The following is a 25,794-nucleotide window of genomic DNA, read 5'->3' on the forward strand; positions in this document are numbered from 1 at the left end:
CCGGAAGGGCTAGATCACTGCTGGGATTGGGTATTGGTCAGCGGGTGGTGAGCGGTTGTATTCTCTTCCCTTGTTATTTCCCTTATCATTATTATTATCATTGGTGGTCGCAGCAGTGGTTTTGTGTTATACCTTAATTACTGGACTGTTCTTATGTCAACCTGTGGGAGTTATATTCTTTGCATTCTCCTCCCCATCCCTCTGGGAGCAGGGTGAGGAAGAAAGGGGAGGAGTGAGCAAGCGGTTTTGTGGTTCTGAATTACCATCTGGACTTAAACTACCACAAACTGGCTGCAAAACAAAAGCACATTTCTGTCATTATGGCTTTAGAAGAAGCACATATTTTCTGAAAAATAAGGAATGGGCTGCCTTGTCTACAGAATTGCTGCTTTGTTCATATTGCAGGTTCTTCATTGGACAGTGGGGAAGTACCTGACACAAGTTTTCCATCCTGCTACAGTAGTTCCATTACCTTGAAAGACAAGAAGTTTCCATGAAAAAAAATCTTGGGAAATTTTTGGTGCTATAGGCCAGTACTCAAAGGAAAAAAAATCAAATTCATTTCCATTGCCTTTGTTTTCTAAATTAAAGAGTAGAATAATTTTCAAACAGATGTCTAACATTACATGGCACATCCATATTTTAAAGATGTTGTCAATCATCAATCACCTTAGTGAACAAATAGGTTTTAATACTGATTCTACTTAAACCAGATTCATATTTCTTTCTTCTGTTAGAATTCCTCTGTAGATTTCTTATCAAGCTATTTCAATTTTGCTATTATTACTTGAAGAACAACTTAAATTATACAAACTTGTATTCTTTATATAAAAATTCTTGTTATTTGAGCTTTTCTGCAATTCCATTGTAGGCATAATGGCAGCAAGTTTTCAAACCCAGACACATACATTCTTTTCATTAGTTTCAATAGTATTTAGACATCTATCACCAGTTAAATCAGCCTTCTCAGTATCTTTAGACAGTGACTTCACCATGATATCACAGAGAGGGTTTAATGAAGATACAAATTGATTACTGTGTCACCAGTACTGTATAACTGGGACAAAAAGAAATCAATGCAGGTGCCAGAAAAGAAATCTTGAGTTTGTAGCAGCGTATCAAAAGCAAGTAACAGATTTATGACATCTGTCTTCAGCTAAGACATTGCTAGTACTTCCTAAGATAGGAGAAATACTTTTCAAGTTTAGTTTTGCTGAAGATACTGTTTATTTGTACCATTTCATTGGTCCATTTGTACCATTTCATTGGTCCATTTATTGATGGTCGAAGAAGCATTAATACTTGACAAAACCTTAAAGTTTTCAGAAAACTTGAATTAAAGAAACAAAAGATGGATGCAGGAGAACCAAATCAAAGCACATAGGCATGACATTGTTTCTAAGGGAGCCATTGGAAAACATGTGGTCATTACAAAGGTTTGGGAGGATCTTTTTGTTTTTAACATCACAAGACAGCAGTTGAACAAATAAACCAATTCCCATGTTCTGCCTGATTCTAGTCATTTGTAGCGCTGAATGGCTTTCCTTTTCCTCCGCTTGAAAAAACAGCAGCACCTGCAGATGTGACATGAATTACATGTGACATAAAAAGAAATCACAAAACTAAACTGTTTATTTCTTTCATTTGAAGTATGTGGTTCAGGTATAGCCAGCATAAGGAACACATTAAGCTCTATTATAGGTGATTGATTTATTAGTGAAAGATACTGAAGTATAAATATTTTTGACACATTTCACCTTCATTTGAAAAAAGTATCGCATAAAGAAAGCGATAATAGAAATGGATATTAGGTTTAGACAATTGTGTGAGGGTATCAAAAGCATGAGCATTATAGTCTGAATTAAAATTGTAAGAATAAGGAATCTTCTATTACCTCAGTACTCTCACATTAACCAGTAATACAACAAATTGAAGCCTGAGCTTCAGATTGTATCACCTGAACTGTGCACTTCTAACACTACTGTTGTTAATACAAGAAAACAATTTGACCTCCCTTCATCATCCAAAACTTGGGAAAACTTTCCTGAAGGTTATTCCCCAAAATAACTTAAAAGAAAATGTTCATAACAATATAATTAACATTCTGACTCAGTGCTGTGATGATACTACTGCAGTGAAAAATAACACCTTTAAGTATATTGAGATATACTGACATTATTTCTACTGCCTTACTGCATACTACATGAATGGAACTAAAATTGGCAAACTGCAAATTTCACTTAGTAAATAGAGGCAATTTGAAAGTAACTGAAAAAACAAAACAAAAGAAAACAAACCCACCCCACAACAAAAGGAAAAAGAATTAGTGGGAGTAAGAGATAGATAATACAGAGAAGGACTGCAGAAGTCCAGGAAGTGTTTTTGAAAATAAAGAGGAAAACAATAAATGCACAAAGAAAACTATTTCATTTACATGTTATTTTAGCCTTATAGAATCGCAGAATGGATTGAGCTGGAAGGGACCTTAAAGATCATGTAGTTCCAACCCCTCTGCCATGAGCAGGGATGCTTACACTCATCAGTCAGCACAAATCCCAAAGGAAAATATCTAAGCCCTTGGAGGAATATAACAGGGAATGAGACCTTAAATATTTCCCTTATTGCAGCAATTTGAACAAATCCACTGCTTTAGACCAGACAGATTTTTGCTATTTTTAATCTGCTATGAAATAACTTAGAAGTTACTGTGCAGCAACTGCCTCACAATTAGCTGGCCAGCTGCAGATCACTTGCTCATAGAATCATAGAATGGTTAAGGTTGGAAAGGACCTTAAGATCACCTAGTTCCAATCCGCCTGCCAGGTGCAGGGTTGCCTCACACTAGACTATGTTGTCCAAGACCCCACCCAACCTGGCCTTGAACACTGCCAGGGATGGAGATTTACCACTTCCTTGGGCAACCTGTTCCATTGCCTCACCAACTTCACAGTAAAGAACTTCTTCCTTATATATAACATGAACTTCCCCTGTTTAAGTTTGAACCCATACACCTGTGTTCGGTTGCTACAGTCCCTAATGAAGAGTCCCTCCCCAACATCCCTATAGGCCCCCTTCAAATATGGGAAGGCTAGTATGAGTTGCCCACGCAGCCTCCCTTCTCCAAGCTGAACAGCCCCAAACTTCTCAGCCTGTTTCCATGTGGGAGCTGCTCCAGTCCCCTGATCATCCTCATGCCCCTCCTCTGGACTTGTTCAAACAGCTCCATACACTTCGTACATTGAGAACACCAGAACTGCATGCAGTACTCCAAGTGATGTCTCACGAGGGTACAGCAGAGGGGCAGGATCACCTCCTTCGACCTGCTGGTCACACTCCTTTTGATGCAGCCCAAGATATGGTTGACTTTCTGGGCTGTGAGTAAACACTGAAGCTGGCTTGTGTTCAGTTTCTCATCAGTCAACATCCCCAAGTCCTTCTCTGCAGGGCTGCTCTGAATCTCTCCTCTGACCAACCTGTGGCTGTGCCTGGGCTTGCCCTGACCCAGGTGAAAAACCTCTCACTTGGCTTGGTTGAACTTCATGAGGTTGGCACTGGCCCACCTCTCAAGCATGTCAAAGTCCCTCTGGATCCCATTCCTTCCCTCCAGCATATCAACCGTGCAACACACCTTGGTGTCATTAGCAAACTTGATAAGGCTGCATCAATCCCACTGTCTATGTCACCAACAAAGGTGCTGAACAAGATCGCTCCGAACACTGACCACTGATGAGCACCACACTCTCCAGTTGGACATTGAGCTGGTGACCACAACTCTATGCGTGCTGCCATCCAGACAATTCTTTATCCACCAAGTGGTTCATCTATCACATTGATGTCTCTCCCTCCAGTTTAGAGAGCAGGATGTCATGGGGGACAGTGTCAAATGCTTTGCACAAGTCCGGGTAGATGATGTCAGCTGCTCTGCCCCTGTTCGTCATTTCTGTAGCCCCATCATAGTAAGGACACCAAATGGGTCAGACAGGATTTGTCCTTTGTGAAGCCATGTTGGTTATTATCAACCACCTCATTGTTTTTCGTGTGCCTTACTTAGCATGCTTTCCAGGAGAATTGGATCCAAGATTTTGCCAAGTAAAGAGGTAAGACGGACTGGTTTGTAGTTTCCCTGGTCTTCCATTTTCTCCTTCTTGAAAATGGGGCTATTTTTCCCATTTCCTAGTCGTCAGGAACTTCACTGACTGCCATGATTTTGCAAGTATGACAGTGATTTAGCAACTTTGTTCACCAGCTCCTTCAGGACTCGCAAATGGATTTCATCAGGTCCCATGGACTTGCGCACATTCAGGTTGCAAAGATGATCTCAAACCTAATTCTCTCCTACCACATGTTCTTAAGTCTTCATTGTCCCAGCCCCTGCATCTGCCTTCCAAGACTTGAGTGCTGTGGTCAGAGCATTTGCCAGTGAAGACTGAGGCAATGACATCATTGAGAAGCTCAGCCTTCTCCAAATCCAGCGTAGCCAGTTCTCCTGACAGCTTTCAAAGAGAGCCCACGTTATCTCTAATCTGTCTTTTGTGCGTTACATACTTAGAGAAGCCTTTCCTGTTATCTTTGACATCCTTTGCCAGACTCAGTTCTGACTGGGCCTTAGCTTTCGTGACCTGGTCCCTAGGTTCCCAGACAACGCCCCTGTATTCTTCTCAGGCTTCTTGTCCTCCTTTCCACTTTCTATATTCTTCAAGTTCTAAGTTTTCTCAGCAGCTCCTTATCCAGCCATGGAAGCTTCCTGACCTTCTTGCCCCATTTACTTATTTTGATGCAACACCCAGCTCCTGACCACCACCTTTAAGAACAGAAATTCCACTTGGGAAAGTATTCACAATTTTCAATCAAAAGTGGACATGCAAGCTGTCTACCTTCGGTTGCCCACTGGAGTTCTGTACTTTGGTTACCGAATTCTCACTTGCAAGCGCTATACACTCAAGTGCATTAAACATAATAAGCTATCTATACGTCCTTAAGTTCACCAGGCATTTTATGTCACTAAAATTCAAAAGTAATCCTGTTGATTTAGTTTGGAACACCGCAAATGGTGAAAGCATTTGAAAACGAGGGACAATAAGGGTCTGAAAATAAAGTTCTACGAGGGATGAGAACAACATCCAAAGTAATGGGACAGAGAAGTTACCTTCTCAAAACCTCCAAGGCACCCTGTTGCTCAGTCACTGAAAAAGTAGCAGTGGGCAGAAGCAGACCAGAGCTGCTCTGAGAGTTATATAACTTTCAGTAGGAAAAAAAAAAAAAAAAGTTTGGTTATTGCTGGAAAGGAAGCCCAAAATTAAAATTCAGTACAGAGAAATTACATTATTTTTCTTTTTTTACAGTTAGCAGAAATACACCATATTAACTTTAAGTACTTCTAAGACACTCATAACTGTTTTTCAAGACCACCAACTGCAACTGAAATATTACCCTAACTACTAAGCCTTTTTCCTAGCTTCTATCTACAGACACTATCACTTAAGCTTTGAATTTATATGCACGTGCATGGAGTCCAAATTAGTTTAATTCGTCTTTCAACTCAATCTTTTCCCAAGTATTTTGTGTATGTGTACATGACAAATATTTATATATATATATTTAAAAAAAATACAGTACCCCCTCCCTTTCAATGTGAATTATCCTGTGATCCCATAATGAGGAAATCCTACCTTGGACTGTGATGCTAAATCCCTTTTGTACCTATTTCAGATTAGCAAGCCTTAAAGAAAGCTTACAGAAAATTTTTGTCTTGATTCATAATTTTACTATATACAGAACACAGGTTACAAGTAAGTGCAGGGAGATGTGCAGACAGTTAATTTATATTCTAGAAAAATAATCCGGAATTTTAACTCTTCACTGTTTAACTGTATTTTGCTTATATGGAGCATGTCTCAAAGAATAGCAGATCACACTTTTTAAATGTTCAGGACTGAGTGGATTTGCTGTGTAATTCAAGGACAATTTTAGGTTTTCTTGCTTTCCTACCCAGAAAATTTTGATCCATCCCTGCTGCAAATCTGATACTCTCCCTTATTCTTCTCCATAGCCGGTTTAGTTTGCTGCTTCTCTGTCAACCAGAGAAGAAGGGCATCATGCAATGTGCAAATTCAAGAGTTCTATATTTAACCAACATAAATCACTGGTTTTTTTTTTCTCCTCATCTTCTAATGTTTGCATAATACTATAATTTCTAGTAAGAGTTGTGTCATCTTATTGGTTGGTGTTTTGTGGTGGTTTTTTTTTTTGTTGATTAGGTTTTTTTGTTTTGGTTTGGTTTTGTGGTTTCTTGCTTGTTTGGGGTTTTTCATTCGTTTGTGTGGTTTGTTTGTTTTTGTGTAACAACTACTCAACTGTATTCTAGTTCAGGGAATTCCGCTAAATGCTGAAGACTGTATTTGGTGTGAGAAAATAAACCCATTCTTAATATATATTATAGCTAAAAATTGTTGAAAGAATGCAAACTCCAAGAGCACTGCAAACCACAGGACTGGCTTGATCAAAAGTTTCAACCTAGAAATACTAGACCTGTCAAACCTTCCAAGGCCAAATAAATGTCACTTTAAAATATATACACATTAACACAGGAGTAAGACAGATCAGACTACAGTGCCTGATAATAAATTTTATGGAAGAGACGTAACCCTGATATTAGAGATCCATATGCATAATCTCTTGAAGAATATATAATAGAAATGCAGTCATGTTCCCAAGAATAGTGTCACTAGAGGGAGTGTCATTATCACTTTTAATACTCATTATACTGCTTGAAACCATATTTAAAACTACAGATAGAGGCATTATTAATGAGTATTAAAGCACAAATTTATCATATTATTCAATATGCATTCCAATTGCATAATGGATTTGATTTGAAAATTTCTGTTTCTAGGAAATGGTCTTTTATTTCTCTTTAAAGAAAGTATTTAATGACCACTCACCTCTTCCTCTATATGATATAAAACATTTTTATAGCAGGCAGTATAATACCAATTTATAAAACTCAAGAAACAACTTTTCAGGTAGAATCTAAAGTGACTTTTGAGATACTAGCTAAGGTAGCAATCTCAGTATTATTGTTATGAACATTTCCTACTACATTATCATACCTTTTTTTCTGTTAAATACCCTTCCCTCTACTACTTCATCAGTCCCTTGGCACAACAGGCTAAATAAACTTCAGTTCTCGTGTTTAGATAGCTGTGTTTTCATATTTGTCTCCTCAATGGGGCAGCACATTAAACAACTATCAATAATCATAGAATCATAGAATAGTTAGGGTTGGAAAGGACCTTAAGATCATCAAGTTCCAACACTCCTGCCATGGGCAGGGACACCTCACACTAAACCGTATCACCCAAGGCTTTGTCCAACCTGGCCTTGAACACTGCCAGGACTGCAGCATTCACAACCTGCCTGGGCAACCCATTCCAGTGCCTCACCACCCTAACAGGAAAGAATTTCCTCCTTATATTCAATCTAAACTTCCCCTGTTTAAGTTTTAACCCATTACTCCTTGTCCTGTCACTACACTCCCTAATGAAGAGTCCCTCCCCAGCATCCCTATATGCCCCCTTCAGATACTGGAAGGCTGCTATGAGGTCTCCATGCAGCCTTCTCTTCTCCAGGCTGAACAGCCCCAACTTTCTCAGCCTGTTTTCATGCAGGAGCTGCTCCAGTCATCAAATCACCCTCGTAGCCCTTCTCTGGACTTGTTCCAACAGTTCCATGTCCTTTTTATGTTGAGGACACCAGAACTGCACTCCAAATGAGGTCTCACGAGAGCAGAGCAGAGGGGCAGGATCACCTCCTTCGACCTGCTGGTCACACTCCTTTTGATGCAGCCCAGCATACGGTTGGCTTTCTGGGATACGAGTACACACTGCCAGCTCATGTTCCTTCTCTCATCAACCAGAACCCCCAAGTCCTTCTCAGCAGGGCTGCTCTGAATCTCTTCTCTGCCCAGCCTGCAGCTGTGCCTGGGATTGCTCCAACCCAGGTGTAGGACCTTGCACTTGGCATGGTTAAACTTCGTGAGGTTGGCATCAGCCCACCTCACAAGCGTGTCAGGGTCCCTCTGGATGGCATTCCTTCCCTCCAATGTATCAACTGAACCACACAGCTTGGTGAAATTGGCAAACTTGCTGAGGACGCACTCAATCCCACTGTCCATGTCAGCGATGAAGATGTTAAACAAGACCGGTCCCAACACCGATCCCTGAGGGACACCACTCGTTACTGGTCTTCAGTCGGACATTGAGCCATTGACCACAACTCTTTGCGTGCAGTCATCCAGCCAGTTCTTTATCCACCGAGTGATCCATCCATCAAATTGTTGTCTCTCCAATTTAGAGACAAGGATGTTATGTGGAACAGCGTCGAATGCTTTGCACAAGTCCAGGTAGATGACATCAACTGCTTTACCGCTGTCCATCAGTTCCGTAGCCCCATCATAGAAGGCCACCAAATTGGTCAGGCAGGATTTCCCCTTAGTGAAGCCATGCTGGCTGTCACCAAGAACCTTGTTGTTTTTCATGTGTTTTAGCACGCCTTCCAGGAGAATCTGCTCCAAGATCTTGCCAGGCACAGAGGTGAGACCGACTGGTCCGTAGTTCCCTGGGTCATCCATTTTCCCCTTCTTGAAAATGGGGTTTATATTTCCCTTCTTCCAGTCGTCTCGGACTTCACCTGACTGCCATGATTTTTCAAATATGAAGGCCAGCAGCTTAGCAACTTCATTCACCAGCTCCTTCAGGACCCGCGGATGAATTTCACCAGGTACCATGGACTTGTGCACGGTCAGGTTTTTAAGATGCTCTCAAACCAATTCCTCTCCTACAGTGAGCCCAAGGTCTTCATTCTCACAGTCCCTGCGTCTGCCTTCCAAGACTTGGGTGGTGCGGTCTGAGCCATTGCCAGTGAAGTCAGAGGTAGAGAAGTCATCCAGAACCTCAGCCTTCTCCAATCCTATGTAGCCAGTCCTCCCAAGAACTTCCAGAGGGGCCTACGTTGTCCCTAGTCTGTTTTTTATTTACTGTGTACCTGGAGAATCCCTTCCTGTTACCCTTAACATCCCTAGCCAAGTTTATTTCTAACTGGGCCTTAGCTTTCCTAACCTGGTCCTTCACTTCCCAGACAACATCCCTGTACTCTTCCCAGGCTGCCTGTCCTTGCTTCCACCTTTTATAAACTTCTTTTTTCATTTGAATTTTCCTCCGCAGCTCGTTATCCATCCAAAGAGGTCTCCTGGCCCTCCTGCTGCACTTCCTTCTGGTTGGGATGCTACACTCCTGAGCTTGTTGCAGGTGATCCTTGACTGTCAACCAAGAGTCTTGGGCCCCCCTGCCCTCTAGGGCTATATCCCATGGAACCTTACTACGCAGGTTCCTGAAGACGCCAAAGTCTGTTCTCTTGATGTCCAGGGCAGTGAGCTTGCTGCACGCTCTTCTCACTGTCCTGAGGATCTCGAATTCGACCCTCTTGTGATCGCTGCATCCAAGGCTGCGCTGCAGTGCCACATTTCCAACGAGCCCCTCCCTGTTGGTGAGCATGAGGTCAAGCATGGCACCTCTCCTTTTCGGCTCCTCTATTACTTGCTGAAGGAAGTTGTCTTCCACACAATCGAGGAACCTCCTGGATTGTTTGTGCCAGGCCGTACCGTCCCTCCAACAGATGTCAGGGTGGTTGAAGTCCCCCATGAGAACAAGGGCCTGTGAGTGTGAGGCTTTTCCTGTCTGTCTATAGAGTGCTTCATCCACAGATTCCTCTTGACCACGTGGTCTATAACAGATCCCCAAAGTAATGTCTCCCATCAGTGTTTTCCCTTTAACCCTGACCCACAAACTCTCTGTTAACTGATCACCTGTTCCCAGAGTTCGATACTCTCCAGCTTATCCCTGACAAAGAGCAACTCCCCCTCCGTGCCTGCCGGGCCTGTCTTTTCTAAAAAGTCTGTAACCTTCCATTCCAGCACTCCAGTCATAGGAGCCATCCCACCATGTTTCTGCAATGCCTATTATGTCATACCCCCATAGACGTTCACACAACTCTTGTTTGTTGCCCATGCTACAGGCGTTTGTATAGAGGCATCTGAGCCGAGCTCCAAATGAAGCCGGCTCATTGGCTGGAGCGGCTGGAATATATCTACATTGCTCCGAGCATTTATTATAGGTGCTGGCAACTGACTGGGTGTGTTGGGATGGAATGAAGCCCCCCTCCCGCAACACATCTAGTTTAAAGCCTCCTTGCCCAGTCTGGCAAGCCTCCTACCAAAACTGATCTTCCCCTTCTTTATCAGACCAGCTTCACCAGCCCCCACTAGAGCTTGCCTACAAACTTTGGTCCGTGTTCAAGACACCCAAATTTTAACCTTGCAGTAAAGTGGCAAAAAGAATGCAAAATGCAAAAAGGACAGATCAAACCACCTTTTCCTGTTTGACCTTCTGTGTCATCCCATGGCAGGGCCTTTTGTTTATCCCAATCACACATGCTTCATACAAGCAACAGTTCTGATGGCTAGCAAAGAGTTAAGGCTAGCAAAGAGTTAAGGAAGAAAGGCTAACTGATCAGTGATAACTGGAAGACCATCTGTAGAAGATTAAGGTCTACAAGTACCAGCTCATAACAGTGATAAGGTTAGTCTTCTCCCTACTTTACAACTCTAGTTGTTACACTCAGTGGTAACTGAAACAGGGACAAAAGCTACTGTTGACAAAAACAAGGCAACCCACCCCCCCCAAAAAAAAACCAAACAAAACCAACAAACCCCAAAACACACACACACCCAAAAACTCCCACAGTCCACTGAAAAACCCAATGCCCAACCCCCACTGTTAAGTCATGCTTGCTACTTATACACAGCAACAGCAAAGATGCATGAAGCGCAAGATTTAGAATATATACTGCATGTGAGTTCTTAAATACACATCAAACAGTGGAAGTGTTGGGTAAATGTCCCAAAATAATAAAATGATTACTGAAAAAAATTCCTTATCCTTTCTGATCTACAGCATCCTACTGAAATTGTAACATAAGATCTAGTATTCAGCTAAACAATATTTGTGTTCATAGTTAAAAATCACACAATAGGGCACCATTTCTTCAGGCTTTTAAATGAAGACATAGCCATGCTAAGCTTCTAAAACTATGAAAACATCTACAGCAAAGAATGAAATGTTTCTAAAACATTCATGCTCATCTCCTCCGAGTATGAGGAAAAGTTACAAATCAGGTATCAGCTAGAGATGCTAGTTTTGTTAATATTTTTCATATAGAGAAAAGATTATGGAAGAGGCACAAAGTGAGAGCCTTTTGATACAACAATGTCTTCTTATAAAGGAAATGTCTATATCACAGACATAAAAAATACTGATACTTGAATTTCCTCATACTCTTCAGCAGTGTAAGAGCTACAAATGGATGTTAAAATGTCTCACAATACTTTTTGATATCAAGCTTGTAACTGTAACATTAAATGTAAAATTACTTAAACCTTCTAAAGTACTATTCCTGATAAAAAGATGTATACTTATACATTGATATCTGATGCAATGCTGGGTGCGTTTCTTTAATTACTGCCAAAATAAAAAAACTAATCTAACCACAGAAAAAAAACAAAAAACCAACAAAATAGTGAATGAGGAAATTGCAGTTTAAATAGACACCACTGGAAAACTCATCTGTGTGTTTCATATTGAAAAATATTAAAGAGTAGGATACTGAAACTAGGTATTTGTAACAAAACCTGCAAAGACTATGCTATAAAGGACAGCATATTTGTCTATCAGTTATTCCTATCAGAGGAAATGAGCTTCTATGTTTTTAAACCAGTTGCAGCACCTTGGCTTCTGAGAATTCTCTTACTTTCTATGGATAACTAAGTATAAATTTAAATTGTGGTAAGCAGTACTCAGAACTTTAGAAATTCGATCTTTTCCTGTGTGTACATAAACCTGACAAAAGGAAGCTTATCATAGCATTTATCCAAAGGGAAGGGATAGGGGATTGGTCTATGTGCAGGCCATCAACATCCTTGCTTTTTGGGGTCTTTTTTTTTTTTTCTTTTTTTGCTTTAAATATATATAAATAAGAAAACTAAATTCTTGCCAGGATAATAATAATACAGTACTCTGAAGATGGCAGGTACAGAAGTGGTCTTAGCAGTTCGCACAGAAAGCTAGTGCACAAGTATGGCACAAGAGATACCTCCATTCACAATTTTTAACTACACATGCACATAAATCTTATATACAAAAACCAGAACCTGCAGAAAAATAACTTCAAGAAAAAAATTTACTTTGAGATATTTCCCTTTATCTAAAACTTAGGATAATAGCTCCTACAAAATTTATTGCTATTAACAAATGGTTACTGGACTGATATGCTAGCGATTCATCTCTCATACTTGCGTGCCTCTATTTTATGATAAACTAGATCCATGCATTTGTAAAATCCTATTCCAAGCAATATTATAGAAAAAAAATCTTGAAAGTTATATCGCCTTTAACTATGAAGAATATTTTGCAAGTCTGCCTTTAGCACTCAAACATATATACGTAAGTTGTCCATCCCACGTTAACAGACCTTAATATTTTCCCATTTTCATTACACTGTGACTTTAAGGAACCCTGAAGTTACGTTTTAGTAATTTACTAGCAGGTTGTCAAAGACTAATACTCTGGTAAATACTATGCTTCAGAGATAATGGGCAAATTTCAAGTATTTGCTAGCGTTTGTTACTTGCTTACATAAGTGAGTTATTGTCTAGATGTTAAAATACTAGTTGAATATTACAACATCTGGAAAGAATGTTTTTCCCTCTAAAACAGGATAGCAAGTAGGAAAACATTCTACTACTCACCTAAGAGTATTAAATAAAGTACACTACAGACTACACAACTTAAAAGCAAGGAAGATTTGAAGCAGGCAAAACAGGTCCTGAAGGTGTAACTGTAAAAATAGTTTTTTAATAAAACATATTATGTGATTTTCAAGTGGATTTTTTATTTTAAAGATTTCTGACATTAGTTTTAAACCAACTAACAAAAAACAAAGCCCCTAGGGTTATTTTTGCCTGCATGTGCTGTAGAACTCACCACATGTTCAACACTTTCTGGCAGCTATAGAGAAAGAGAGTAAGAGGAAAAAAAGAGAATCAGAAGGAACACAGAGGAAGAATTTTACATCTTTCATGTGTAATTTGATAGTCAGAAAACTATCTTAATTATTTCAAAATTAATTGAAATATCAAAAACACATGCACTTCTCTAGTGTAGAGATGTGTTACTGAGGGTTTAGCCTAAAAAGCACAAGTCAGAGAAAATTTATTATTTTATTTAAGTATTTAAAGCCAAAATTGAGTACAGCACTATAGTTTTGCCCCCTCACCGAGTGGCATTTTTAAAATATTTTTTAATTATTATACAATAAAAATTTTGAAGTAGGCGAGCACACAAGATCCTAAGAAAATGAAAAGATGGACATACTTAGTTTCATCCAGTACTTCTGCTTCTGCAGGAGCTGTGATGGGTGCATTTGAATGGCCTGCAGTTGGGTCATCTGTGTTCAGTTCTCCATTTGTTGAGCTTACTACCTGAAATCACCAGAAATACCTGAAATTATGCTAATGCCATAGATACATCTTCCAAAAAATGGTCACTTTTGTTTATTCCACAATTCTTTTTATTCCAGTAACAATATCTTTTCCACGTTTATTCCTGCATCCCTGCACTCCTGCCATTTTTCTTTCGTATCTACCAGTGGAACTGACAGCTACATGGCAGACTCAAAGTGAAAGAACCAAGCAAAGCAATTCTGTTTTCAGGTTTGCTCATCTCTCTCATGTCTCTTCAGAGCCTTAAGGGAAGGTACAAGCCTCTTTCCTGGTATCAGTTCAGTCAGTCTTGTCTTACCCTATCTCTGCTTCTTTAGTGCATTTAAGGTTCTTAGTTTTCTTTTCTGTGTGGCCTGTTTCAGCTGTACCTCAAAAGTACTCACCAAAGGAAGCGAAATATGAGACATTTTCTACACCTAAGAGTGTCAGTGGTGTTTGTTTTTCACTATCAGAGCACGAGCACACATACTGCTGTCAAAAAAAAAAAAATTAGATTCCTCTTAATTCCCATTCATTTATCCTCAAATTCCTTTGTAAATTCTTGAGCCATCAGGACAGGTCTGGTTCTCTGGGAATGTTTGTTTTGACTTTAAATTAAATGTAACCCAGCACTTTCTCTCAGCTTTTCTGGATGACGCTATTCCAGGGGCGTCTTGCTTATTCACCTCACAGAATCTGCCAGGAAGATGGTTAACTAGATACAGACAAGTGCAAATCTGGTCAGGGCAGCTGGCAGTGCTGACTGACTCATTAGAGTACCAAGAACTCTACTAGGCACAGAATATCAGCAAAATTATTGGCAAAGGAACATTACACAAAAATATTGTTCTGGTGAAGTAATATAAAAGCCTTCAGAAAACATCTGGAAAACATTATCACAGATTAAGATAGAAGAAAGCAAAGAGAAGGAAAGTCATCATCATCATAATGTTGCTATTCCCCTCACCCTTCCAAGCTCTCCTCCTAACGTGGAAGTTATGCCCCATCTATTTATAACCTGAGCTAACAGAGCCTTGTGTATTGGGATTTGCTTTGTGGTTCCTATTGCAACCAAGTACATAGCTTCAAAAGATTGCTGAACTTAAGCCATTTTTAATGCCACATGTCTACAACAGGCTGAGTTTTCTTTTTCTAGTTTCACTAATAAGAACCACTGCCAAAACCCCCATGCAGCCAGGTGATAAAGCAAAAGGAAATGTGAGATTTCAGGACCAGTTATTTGAATCCTGGACAATATAACTGAAGACTTCTGGGAGATTAGACTTCATTTCTATGACACAAGGTAAGTCAGTAGAGTTTCAATATGGTTTAAGCTTAGTTTCATATCACTGGGGATGGCAGAAGCACTAAACATTCAGTGTCAGAAATTGGTAGGAAAACTACTTTAGCAAACCATTTGTGGGAGAAGTCTTTCTTTTCAAGGCAGCATTTGCCCTAAGGTGTTTTCTTATTAATTTGACTGTTTTCTCTAAGAATCTTTGATACAAACTTCGTATAAATCTTTGAATCAGTGAGCAGAAGACTATCCTGCCTTGCCCTGGTTTGTCTCTGTCAAGGAGACAGAGATCAAGGAGTCTTCAGTCCTTGGAACACCAGACACTTCCACCAAATACACAACCAAATACAATCAAGTATAACTGCCTATTGTATGGATTAGTTTAGATAAAAGGAAATGATATCCATCCTTCTGGAAAGAATTGAGACCTCTGAAAGTGTAAATGAACCAAAGGGTATTATTTACTGGCAGTAGGAAAACCAGCATCAGTCATGCTTCTCCAGAATCACAAACGGCCTGGGTTTCAATCTAGTCTACTACTGCTGAAAAGAACTATAAGAATGGTCTCAGTAAGAAGCAGAGCCAAGAATTAATACATCTGCAACAGAGCAAAATATTTACACTATTTAAAAAACAACAAAGATTCATTCAAAAGCACAACAAGAGGCAGGCTGCACTGCTTTAGTTCCATAGCAGTAACGTTATTCAACTGTATAATCTTACAACTGAAAGTTCTGTAATTTGCTAAAATAACCTACAATGACAGAAGTTAATTCCCTGTGACATCAGTAAACTATTTTGCAATTTGACCAAAAAGTACATTTGGTAATAGACTGATAATGCACCGTAAACAAAGCAGTGACAACGCTTGTACACTTCTGAGCTTGGTGCACAGAGGCTTAAGTTAGACCAACCATTACATTTCTCTCTCTAACTACATGCCAATCATCTCAAAACTTATCATGACACAGGTGGAAAGATACGGGAATGTAACAAAACTGAATCAGAGTAAGTCACGTGGAAGAGTGTTTGCACTGAAGGTATGGTACACCAAATTCTGTAGCCAGGATGTACCATAAACAAGGTACAAACAAAATGCATCGTACTGGATCTACATAAAAAGCTGTAACTTTGGAAAAGGAGAAAGAAGAACCAATACACAAAACTAATACTGCTTAAACAAACTTTTAATTTCATTTCTCTATTCATGACTTGAGTTGGACTGGATTTCCTCAGCAGCCTAATAAAAGATGGGAGGCATAATTAATCTCTTAATAGATTCGTATACAGTTGAGAAAAATGTGGATATTGGAGCTACACTTCTGCACCTAAAAATTTGGCTAAAACTACATTAACATTTTTCAGTGAAAAGTCACCAAATTTCACATAATTCAGTTTCTGAAGACTAATGTTTCAAACTAAGTTGCAAATTAGAAGTGCTGCAATGCTGAAGATTAACTTAGGGTACTCAATTATACATAAATGGAAGATTAATCACTAAACTGAAAAATATGAAACAACTTTAAGCACTTCGATAACAGATCTTACAATGGTTTAAATTTAGTTTCTTCAAATTTAATCAGTTCTTTAAAACTTTAATTTGAAAAGCACATACAGGAAGAAGTACATGTATCATGTTTCTTGCTATCCTCTAGGCATGTGGCAAACAAAATACTAGCCCTGCTACCTAATAAGGAGACATATCAATTGCGGGAAAGGTTAGTTTCGTAAACATATGGTCCTTCAGAAGCCTGATAAGGGCCGCTTAAAAGACAACAGAGGCAAGCCTGAATACCAGTTCCCCAGACAGTAACAGTAAATCTAACTAGTCCCATGTTTTGTTTTGGATTAGTATGTAAACTGATCTTTTACTCGCTATATTGAAAAATAATTCAAAAAGTCTCTCATAAACCAAAATTTTGCCAGTTTTTATGCTTATAGTTACAATAAAAAATTGCAGTACTTTGAAAAAGACATAGATATAATCCTTTGTTTCATTACCCACCTCAGTCACTGAATTATCTACTCTTCAAATAATAAAGCCAGCCTTCAAGGCCAAGCAATTCCTTAGTGATACTACAGAATGCTGTATTTTACCTTCAAAAAGTTTACAGTTAAGACAAAAAGAATAATAAAAAATAAAAAAAAAAAACAGTCACACTAGAATTAACTTTTTTTAATTCACAAAAGCTTAGGGAAATTGATTTATTTCCTCTAATTCACAGCTATCTTGACTTCTTTAAGGAGATATGTCTTGCAGTTTATATCAAGTATCTAACCTTTCAAGCAGTTCGTAAGAACCTTTCAAGCTCTGTGGCACTGCACAGGGAACTCTTTAACCTGATCTTTTAATTTAACCTCCTTTTAAAGAATTTCCAAATGGGAAAACAGAAGGAGAAAGAATAAGAGAAAGGAGACCAGCTAGCAAGTCAGGGGGGAAAAAAGAACAGATTAGTACAGTCATTAGGAGTGCATAAGCAGTTTGTAGTTCATGCAGAGAAGGAAACAATTTGGTGTTGTGCAACGGACATTTTTGGGAACTGAGGCAAGTTTACTAGAAGACAGACACAGGAAGTAGCTGAATAAACTGCTGGTAGGTACAAGTTGTTTTCATTAATAAGGCTACACCAACCAGAAAAATGGGCTGCTATATACTACATGCATACCAACATTCAGTTCAATTAAATTTAAAATGTCACAGTGAAGAATCATAGAATGGTTTGAGTTAGAAGGGACCTTAAAGATCATCTAGCTCACACCCTGCTGCTACAAGCAGGGACACCTTCCACTAGACGAGGCTGCTCGAAGCCCCCTCCAATCTGGCCTTGAACACTTCCAGGGATGGGACAGCACAGCTTCCTCAGGCAACCTGTTGCAGTGACTCACTACCCTTATAGTTCTGACAAATTTCTTCCTTTTATCTAAATCTCCCCTGTTTCAGTTTAAAATCATTCCCCCTTGTCCTGTCCCTACATGCCCTTCCTTGTGAAAAGTCCCTCTCCAGGTTTCTTGTGGACCCTGTTTTGGTACTGGAAGATCTCCCTTGAGCTTTCTCTTCTCCAGGCTGAACAAGCCCAGCTCTCTCAGCCCACCTTCACAGCAGAGGTGCTTCAGCCCGCTGACCATCTTTTTGGTCCAACTCTGGACTTGCTCCAACAGGTTCATATCACTAACATATTTTAACAATCTTCTAAAAAAGTATCTTAGAGACAACACCAACAGCAGTATTGCAAATGACTAGTAGCAGAGACCTGAAAAACATTCTGTCACTTCCCAGTTACCTGCCAGGGTTTTTTTCTTCTCGCAGAGACATGGATAATTCAATGGATCTCAAAGATGAAAACTGACTCACTAATGTTACAGAAAAAAAAAAAATAAACAACACTTTAATTTCATACTTTAGACTCAACTTTCCTTTGAACAATTATGTGAGGCACTTTTAGAACTTGTCTTCCTGGGGGCAATTAGGAGTTCAGCTAACCTGGCCAGCTAATTCTCCTACTTAACAGCAGGATTCAGTTAGAACCACTACAACAAAGGGGTATTTGACAACAGTCAAGGGCTCAAACTTCAAAACAAAACTGAAGATACTATGTGGTTTTGTAAGTGCCTCTAATGAGGATGTATGACAGCTCCACAATTAAGATGTCCTGAAAATACACTTAATCTTCAAAGACAGACCAAGTGGCTGCACTTCTGAAAACTGCACTTTTTACATGGCAACTGCTTAGTCTTAGGTGATCTAAGGGATCTGATCTCAGAACACCCACATTCTTTGAGAATGAAAGGAGGAACATTATATTAACATAAAGGAATACTACTGGTATCTCCTAGAAAATATTTTCCCACTCCCAAAGAGTGTTTAGCACCTATTACAATGGAATAAATTCTCCTGCAATTGTTACATTGCACCTGAGAAAAAATAAAAGGTTTCTTAAAGTGCTCCAACTGCCAAAAGAGCAATATGTTATAAAATTTGGAAGTTCCAGTAACTGGAATTTAACAAGTTAAATATCTATTTTTCTAACCTAAAAATTAAAAAAATAAGAAATTTAATAATTTTGGAGGATACAATTTTGAATCTAGTTTTGATTCCACATTAATACACTTCTCAAAAGATAAATTACTACCTTTAAAACTAATGCTATTGAGGGAACTAATGAACTTCAAGTTAAATATCCAGGTAAACTTTAAAAAAAACTTAAGGCAAGCACAGAACAATTTTTAAATTTTTCCTGATACACAGTGATTAATTATTATCTGATAATTTTTTTGTATCACAGCAGTTTCTGAAGCAGCAAAGCTTAGAAACTGTAAAGTTTGAACTGGGTTTTAAAGAATTTAAAAAATATGGAATTATCACACTGATGAGACTACAGCACTGTTTTCTTTACCCCTGGATTTCTCGTTCTTTCTTCAAGCATTGTCAATTTTTATCCAAATTAAAACTTCATGAGAAACTTAGGTAACTTAGGATTGTCAGAATCAACAATGCAGCAGACAAAGAAAGTAATTTTTTTCCTGTCCTGGTTTCTTCTGCAATAGAGTTAATTCTGTCCCTAGTAACTAGTACAGTTCTGACTTTTGGCTTCAGTCTGAGAGCAATGCCAGTAACACATTGAAGTTTTAGTTGTTGCTCAGTAGCACCAACCCTGATCAAGGACTTTTCAGTCTCTCATGCTCTCTCAGTGAGGAGGGGCACAAGAAGCTGTGAGGAAGCAGAGACAGGGCACCAGACCCAAACTAGCCAAAGGGGTATTCCCTATCACAGCACATCATGGGAGGAGTTACCCAGAACACCCAGATTACTGGTCAGGCTGAGTATTGATCAGTGGGTGGTGAGCAATTGCACTGTGCATCACTGCTGTTTATTGGGGTTTTTTTTCCTTTTCTGTTTTAGTTTCATATTCCTCTCCTTGTTATTTCCCCTATCATTATTAGTATTATATTGCACTTTATTTCAATTATTAAGCTGTTCTTACCTCAACCATGAGTTTTACATTCTTTGGATTCTCCTCCTCATCCTACCCAAGAAGGGAGGAACGTGGTGTGAGAGAGTGGCTGCACGGTACTTGGCTGCCAGCTGGTTAAACCATGACATTTCCCCAGATAACACTTTACAAAGCTAAATTATTTTAATTTTGGAGTGAAAACCCAAAACTTCCTATAGACTTCACAGCTGGCATTTTGAATCCTTCCATAAAAAACTTCTATTTCTTGAAATATTATTTCAATCTTCTTACCCCTAAATATATTCAAAAAACAAGACACCAGATAATAAAATTAAGAGCAAAACAGGAAAAAAAAGCTCTTTAAAGATGAAAAACACTAATAACAAAGGAAAAATTGTTGTTTTCTATTCATTTTCCACTGGTAAATGTTAAGTATTGCCCTGTGAAACATTCCTCTAGTCAACTATTGTTTGAACAAAAGTAGCAGAGTTTAAGCAAAAATCACTACTCAACACTTTAATTTGAGGTTTGCTTAAAGAGTAAAAATCATAACCATAAATGGTTTCTGTTGGAAGATCATGGAGTTCCAACACCCTGCAATGGCAGGGGTGGGGGAAGGTTGGACAACATTGGATTCAGTCAACAGTGGTTTAGTGTGGAGACAGTGTTCTCACAGGAGAATGGATAATTGGTACGTAAATCCTGAAAGATACAGCAAGGCCATGACAGGCCCAAGGAAGCTTAAGCAAGCAAGATAAGAAGCTGGAATTCACCGAGTTAATGAGAACTGTGGACTGTTGGCAAACTTTCGAGGTAAAGTTCTCACATCTGTGCTTAACCAATTATATGTTAGTCACTAAGGGTCTTCAAGATATGTATCCAATCATAATATGCCAAATCACTGTAAGTGCATGTAAGAAATAGTATATAAGAGGTTAAGGCTTTGTAATAAATGGCAATTGCTTGATCACATTGATCGTCTCTGCGTTGTCCATGACTCCTGCGTCAACAGTTTAGTTGTTAATACAACCAAACAGCACTTCAAAAATCTAAACTTCAGTTGCTTGCACTGATCTAAATCCATATTCCTTCAAAAAGAGAAAGCTCTGCTGGTTTAGCTGTCACTAAGAAACACATAGCAGAAATTCCACATACATAAAAGATATACAGTTTTCTGCACCTGATTTTATTTCAGCTAGGCAACTGTGGAGTAGGGAATAATAGGAACATTCTGAACATTACTGTTCATTAATATGAAAATAGTAATCATGTCATGCACTACAGGAAACTAGTATTACATAATGGAAGATGACTGATTAAGTCATGCAAAGAAGAAGAAAAATACCTGTACTGAGCCACCATGTCTATCAGCTCCTAGATGAGCCCTCAAATGATGTGGATTGCCTTCCTGTGAGTCCCAAGCTGCTCTATGGTCTGTCGACTATCATTTTTCAATTTCAATGCATGAGGAGTATATGCAAAAAAAAAAGAAATAAAAATTCCAAAAATTAACGATTATACATGTATTAGTTTTAAAAAGCACAGAAACACTGTAATTCCTCTATACGCTGTACATCAAGATTTTATGCATACTTATGTATGCCTACACATGCATTTTCACACAGCAGTAAAGTAGCTGAAACTAAGAAACAAAGTCCAACACAACCCTTTTACTTAGCTTAGATAAATGGACACAGATCTAAATTCCTAATGCTTTTACCACCTTGGTCATTATCCTGGTTAAAAAAAAATAAAAAAATTAAAAAAAAAAAAATGAAAAGTGAAAATATTTTACATGCATGTTAGAACCTCAAGAGATGATATAGCATATAGGGAAGAGACGGTGACTAAAACTGAAAGAAGTATCAGTATGTTGTACCACAGCACCAAACAAGCAACCTTTCAGGACATTTTAAGGTCTAGAGATGTAGAAATACACTAAACCAAAGACAGAGAGTCAATTTTATTTTGGAGTTTTAACAAAAGCAACAATATACCATAAATCGTTAGGCAAAACAGAAAGCAACACTGATACTCTTATATGAGCACTTTACCTGATTTTTAGATTGTTGCATTTTATCTCTGTGTTGATATGCTCCTCTGTTTGAAGACAGTGCAGGGTCTGAATGTATTGAACCCACTGGAGTAGGCTACAAATATAAATAATACATAGCAAAAGGTAATTCTAAGTCTTACCAAAAGCTACTGGTTTGTAATTGAAATTAACGAAAACTGTCAAATTAAAGCAAAATCGTTACTACTTGCCAACACCAGTCAGAAAAAGAGGGCAAACCAAGACTTACATAATTTCAGAATTAACAATTTTGACTACATCAGACATTAATTCTCTGAAAGACTCTAGGCTGATTATTTTCTGCAGGTAGCCCTTACAACATTCTGGTAAAAGCCTGAAAGAAAGGCTTGAACTGATTTTTAATGCTAAACACCGAAAAAAGATTTAGCAATAAAATACTATGATGCTCTCAGAGAATTACACAAGAAACTTCAGGGTAAAATGTATAATCTGAAATTGTCGAACTTACACACGGAACTCCCTTCCCTTTTATTAAAAAAGAAATAAGGAAGAATTTGAGCTGCTGCAAAATTAATCTTTTACCCATAAACACAGCATTTTCTGTAACTTTAGATGCACTGTGATGGAGACCAATACTCTACATCATATTTGAATAAAACAACTCATATAGACAGTTTCTTCATAACAAACTGATAAATATCTGGAGTGTATATATACCTCAAGTGCAGAGAAGTGGTTGCTCTACATGTTGAGAACACTGGTAGCAAGGAAGTCCCCAAAGCAGGAAAATGCATGCAATAATGACAGTTACCTACAAAGTTTTAAACTCCTTTGTTTAAACTCCTTCAACACAGAAACCAGTCTGAGTTCCTATCACCTCATTTTGGACTGAACAGATATACTTTGATGTTAAAGAATATACATTTGAAAAGAGACTCAATATGAAACATCTCAAGCTGAATAATTATGTTTGAAAATGCCTCTGAAAACCGATTTGTCATAGCAGGTGTTCACATCTATAACAGCAGCCATGAGATGCACATGTATTCTGAAACTGAAGACTAACAATGTCTCAAAACTGGTCATACAAAAAAACCTCACATATTACTAGTACCTTATACTATACTCACCAACTGTTTGCCAATCCAGTCATATTCATAATCAAACATATAGCCTTTCCGATCAAGTAAGTCTGTGAAGAGCTTCCTTAAGTAGTCATAGTCTGGCTTTTCAAAAAAATCTAGCCTTCTTACATAACGTAGGTATGTAGCCATTTCCTCTACATAAATAAGAAATGTACATAATTGCCATACCTGTTTAAAAGGCACTCAAAAATCAGAAGCTACTACTACATTTTAAAGTAACTTCTATCTCTCACCATAATATCTGAACAGTTGTTCACCATGAATCTGTGACTTACCAGAAAGAAACGTTACTTAATAGTAATAGTATTCTTCAAAATAAATTTCCATATTCTAAACATATCTTACCAAGCAACCCCCACACTAATTTACCTGTCAAGATCTTCCATTCAACCTTCCAGTCCTGATGCACAGTGTGCCAAAAAGTGGAGAATCACCTCTACTTTTCAATTATATTTTTCTTTTCCAATTAATTTTACAAAGACAAGCCTAAGAAAAGGAAAGAAGGGGGTATACGAATCTACAAGGTAGTCTTGTGTCTCAACATCTGCTACTGGAATCTAACCATTCTTTCTTTAGAGGATCCACATATACCACAAGTGGGGAATGCCAATTTTCCTCACAAATAATTCAGTACAGGCTCTGTTGAGTTGTAACTGTATTATGACAATGGAAGGCTGAAACAGTGCTGAATGTTTCAGGCATCATACCATGTGAAGGTGTTGAGCAGAAATAGCAATTATCCTATACAGAAACACTGCAGGGAAATACTAAGGTTACCTGAGCTTTTGCAGAATAGTATCTGACCAGTTTATACCTGGTCAGATATAAATATCTGTCAGTTTAATGTGACTGTTTAAATACTATGTCAGCATACAAATAGAGATGCATTCGGGGAGATGTTACATGGATATTATAAGATATCTCCCAGTAGTGGAGATAACCAGGAAGATTCTGAAAGGGCCAGGACCTGTAAAGATAACAGGAAAGAACTTTCCTAGTCATTAAAGCAACAAAATACTGACTGCACACTAGCTGCCAGAACCTAATTAGGCTAGCTAAGACAGAAGTTCCTGCGCAAACTTCTTGGCAGGTTAGTAAAGCATACAGAAGTTCCATTCTTGAGAATGGGTTTAAGCCACGAAGGGCTTCTGAGAAAACAGCTATAAGGAACAAGCATCCTAATGGGCAGAATAATACAAGAATCCAAGGGCTGAAGGGGAGGACTCATGAATATCTGAAGCACAAGCTTCAAATCCCATACAGAAACTGCTCAGATATGTGACTATGTACAATACTATATGGCAAACGTACATTTTCAGTAACTCGTTCAGGAGTCAGTGAAATTAGGGGCATGTGGAAATACAAGTCTGAGAAAAGAGCAGATGGTAATAAGATATAAATGTTAATAAATTTTCACAAAAGACCAAGTTCTACAGGTCCTTCCACTGCAGAAGGCATTCACACTGTAGTGGTTTGGAACAGAGTACTGCAAAAGTTTCTCACAATCTGATATGGATCAGGTGAAGCACCTGACCTGAGCCCTGGGACATTATTTCCAGGTGGACAAGAGTGGGAAATCACCCACTGGCAAGCCATTCTGAGAAATGATAACTCATTCTCAAGTCAAAAAGGCTTTCACATGGTCCCAAAGTACATGAGAAGCCACCTGTCTGTGACAAGAAAGTCAAAAGACGAATGAGGTCAAAAGTAGATGCCACATGAACTCACTAATCCTATGAAAGAGGTATGTATTTCAGAAGCAGCCCAGTAGTATCACTGTACACTCACCCACATCACATTCCAGTAAATTTGGAGAACCTTACCTTTTTATGGTACAAACAAGGTGCTGTAAGAAACCCATCTTCCGACAGAAGATGGCTGAGAAGTGCATAGGCAGTGCTAAGATAGAGCTATTCTAAGTTTAACTTCTTCAGAGAGAGTGGGGTTGAAAGAGAGACAAGTGAAGGTTTCAGGCCAGCTTGATAATAAAAAGTTGTGAGGCAACATCATGTTGGTGCTGTCAAGAATGCACCTCAGGACCAGGGTGCCAAGAAAACCCAAATTACTTATTTCTGACAAAAACAGAGTATTAAGTGCAATTTTTTAGCAGATGGGAGCACTGGCTAGGAGGAATTCCGTGGCATCTAAGGCCTACTTCAGCATACAAGCAAAACTCTTCAGAAATTCTAGCCAAGGAAGTCAGCATTTCAAGAGGCAAGAAGAAATATTGAGACATTGCTAGGGACTTTAACCATACCTTCTCAATGTAAACTGGAAACAAAAGCATGCAAGGCATGTCTTCAGAGGAATGAAGGCTGGATCAGAGGCACTTAATTCAGTTGAATGTGTCACAGCTGGCTGACTCCAAAAATCAAATACCAACTTTATCATGCAATGGATGTAGAAACTCCAGAGTTTAAATCCTTGCTCATGTATTATATGAAGCTTTAAACAGAAGCAGTGTTGCACACTCAAAGACAGTACAATTCCACAAAACAAAGGATGAAAATGGTAGGTGTTTTACATGAGACAGAGACCAAATTATCTTTCACTGATGATAGTATTCTCTTGCTTTATGGACATAAATCGGCTATCTCAATCCACAGGCTGACTGAAAAGAATTGAAATTATTTTATGTTTTGAGTGACAAAGATGGATAGGAAAATATGGAAAATCCTGAGATATCTAACATGCAAAAACTTCCACATACAAGAACACATTTATTATAAAAATGAACATATGTGCTGTCAAAGAAGTTTATCTTTTGTGTTCTA

The 25,794-nt window shown here is 38.6% G+C and overlaps 1 protein-coding gene across 7 annotated transcripts in view; it reads right to left on the reverse strand.

The window, feature by feature from the left end:
* Positions 1 to 1,252: 1,252 nt before the first annotated feature.
* CSNK1G3 (casein kinase 1 gamma 3) overlaps positions 1,253 to 25,794 on the reverse strand; it is a 58,192-nt gene continuing 33,650 nt past the window's right edge. For 3 of the 7 annotated variants that reach the window (XM_061346031.1, XM_061346025.1, XM_061346030.1), the window contains 6 exons: positions 23,006 to 23,154; positions 21,895 to 21,990; positions 21,186 to 21,281; positions 13,485 to 13,591; positions 13,095 to 13,118; positions 1,253 to 1,574 (listed from right to left, as the gene is read on the reverse strand). In XM_061346031.1, the coding sequence (XP_061202015.1) occupies positions 1,520 to 1,574; positions 13,095 to 13,118; positions 13,485 to 13,591; positions 21,186 to 21,281; positions 21,895 to 21,990; positions 23,006 to 23,154 (527 nt within the window). In that variant the 3' untranslated portion in view covers positions 1,253 to 1,519. Of the gene's footprint in view, positions 1,575 to 4,725; positions 5,239 to 13,094; positions 13,119 to 13,484; positions 13,592 to 21,185; positions 21,282 to 21,894; positions 21,991 to 23,005; positions 23,155 to 25,794 lie in introns of those variants that run through there. The other 4 variants (XM_061346032.1, XM_061346028.1, XM_061346026.1 and 1 more) reach the window with 4 other exon arrangements.

The sequence above is a fragment of the Neopsephotus bourkii genome, unplaced genomic scaffold (assembly GCF_033783945.1).
Source record: "Neopsephotus bourkii isolate Nb327-2 ecotype Australia unplaced genomic scaffold, CSIRO-AGI_Nbou_v1 NB_256, whole genome shotgun sequence".
Lineage (NCBI taxonomy): Eukaryota > Metazoa > Chordata > Aves > Psittaciformes > Psittacidae > Neopsephotus > Neopsephotus bourkii.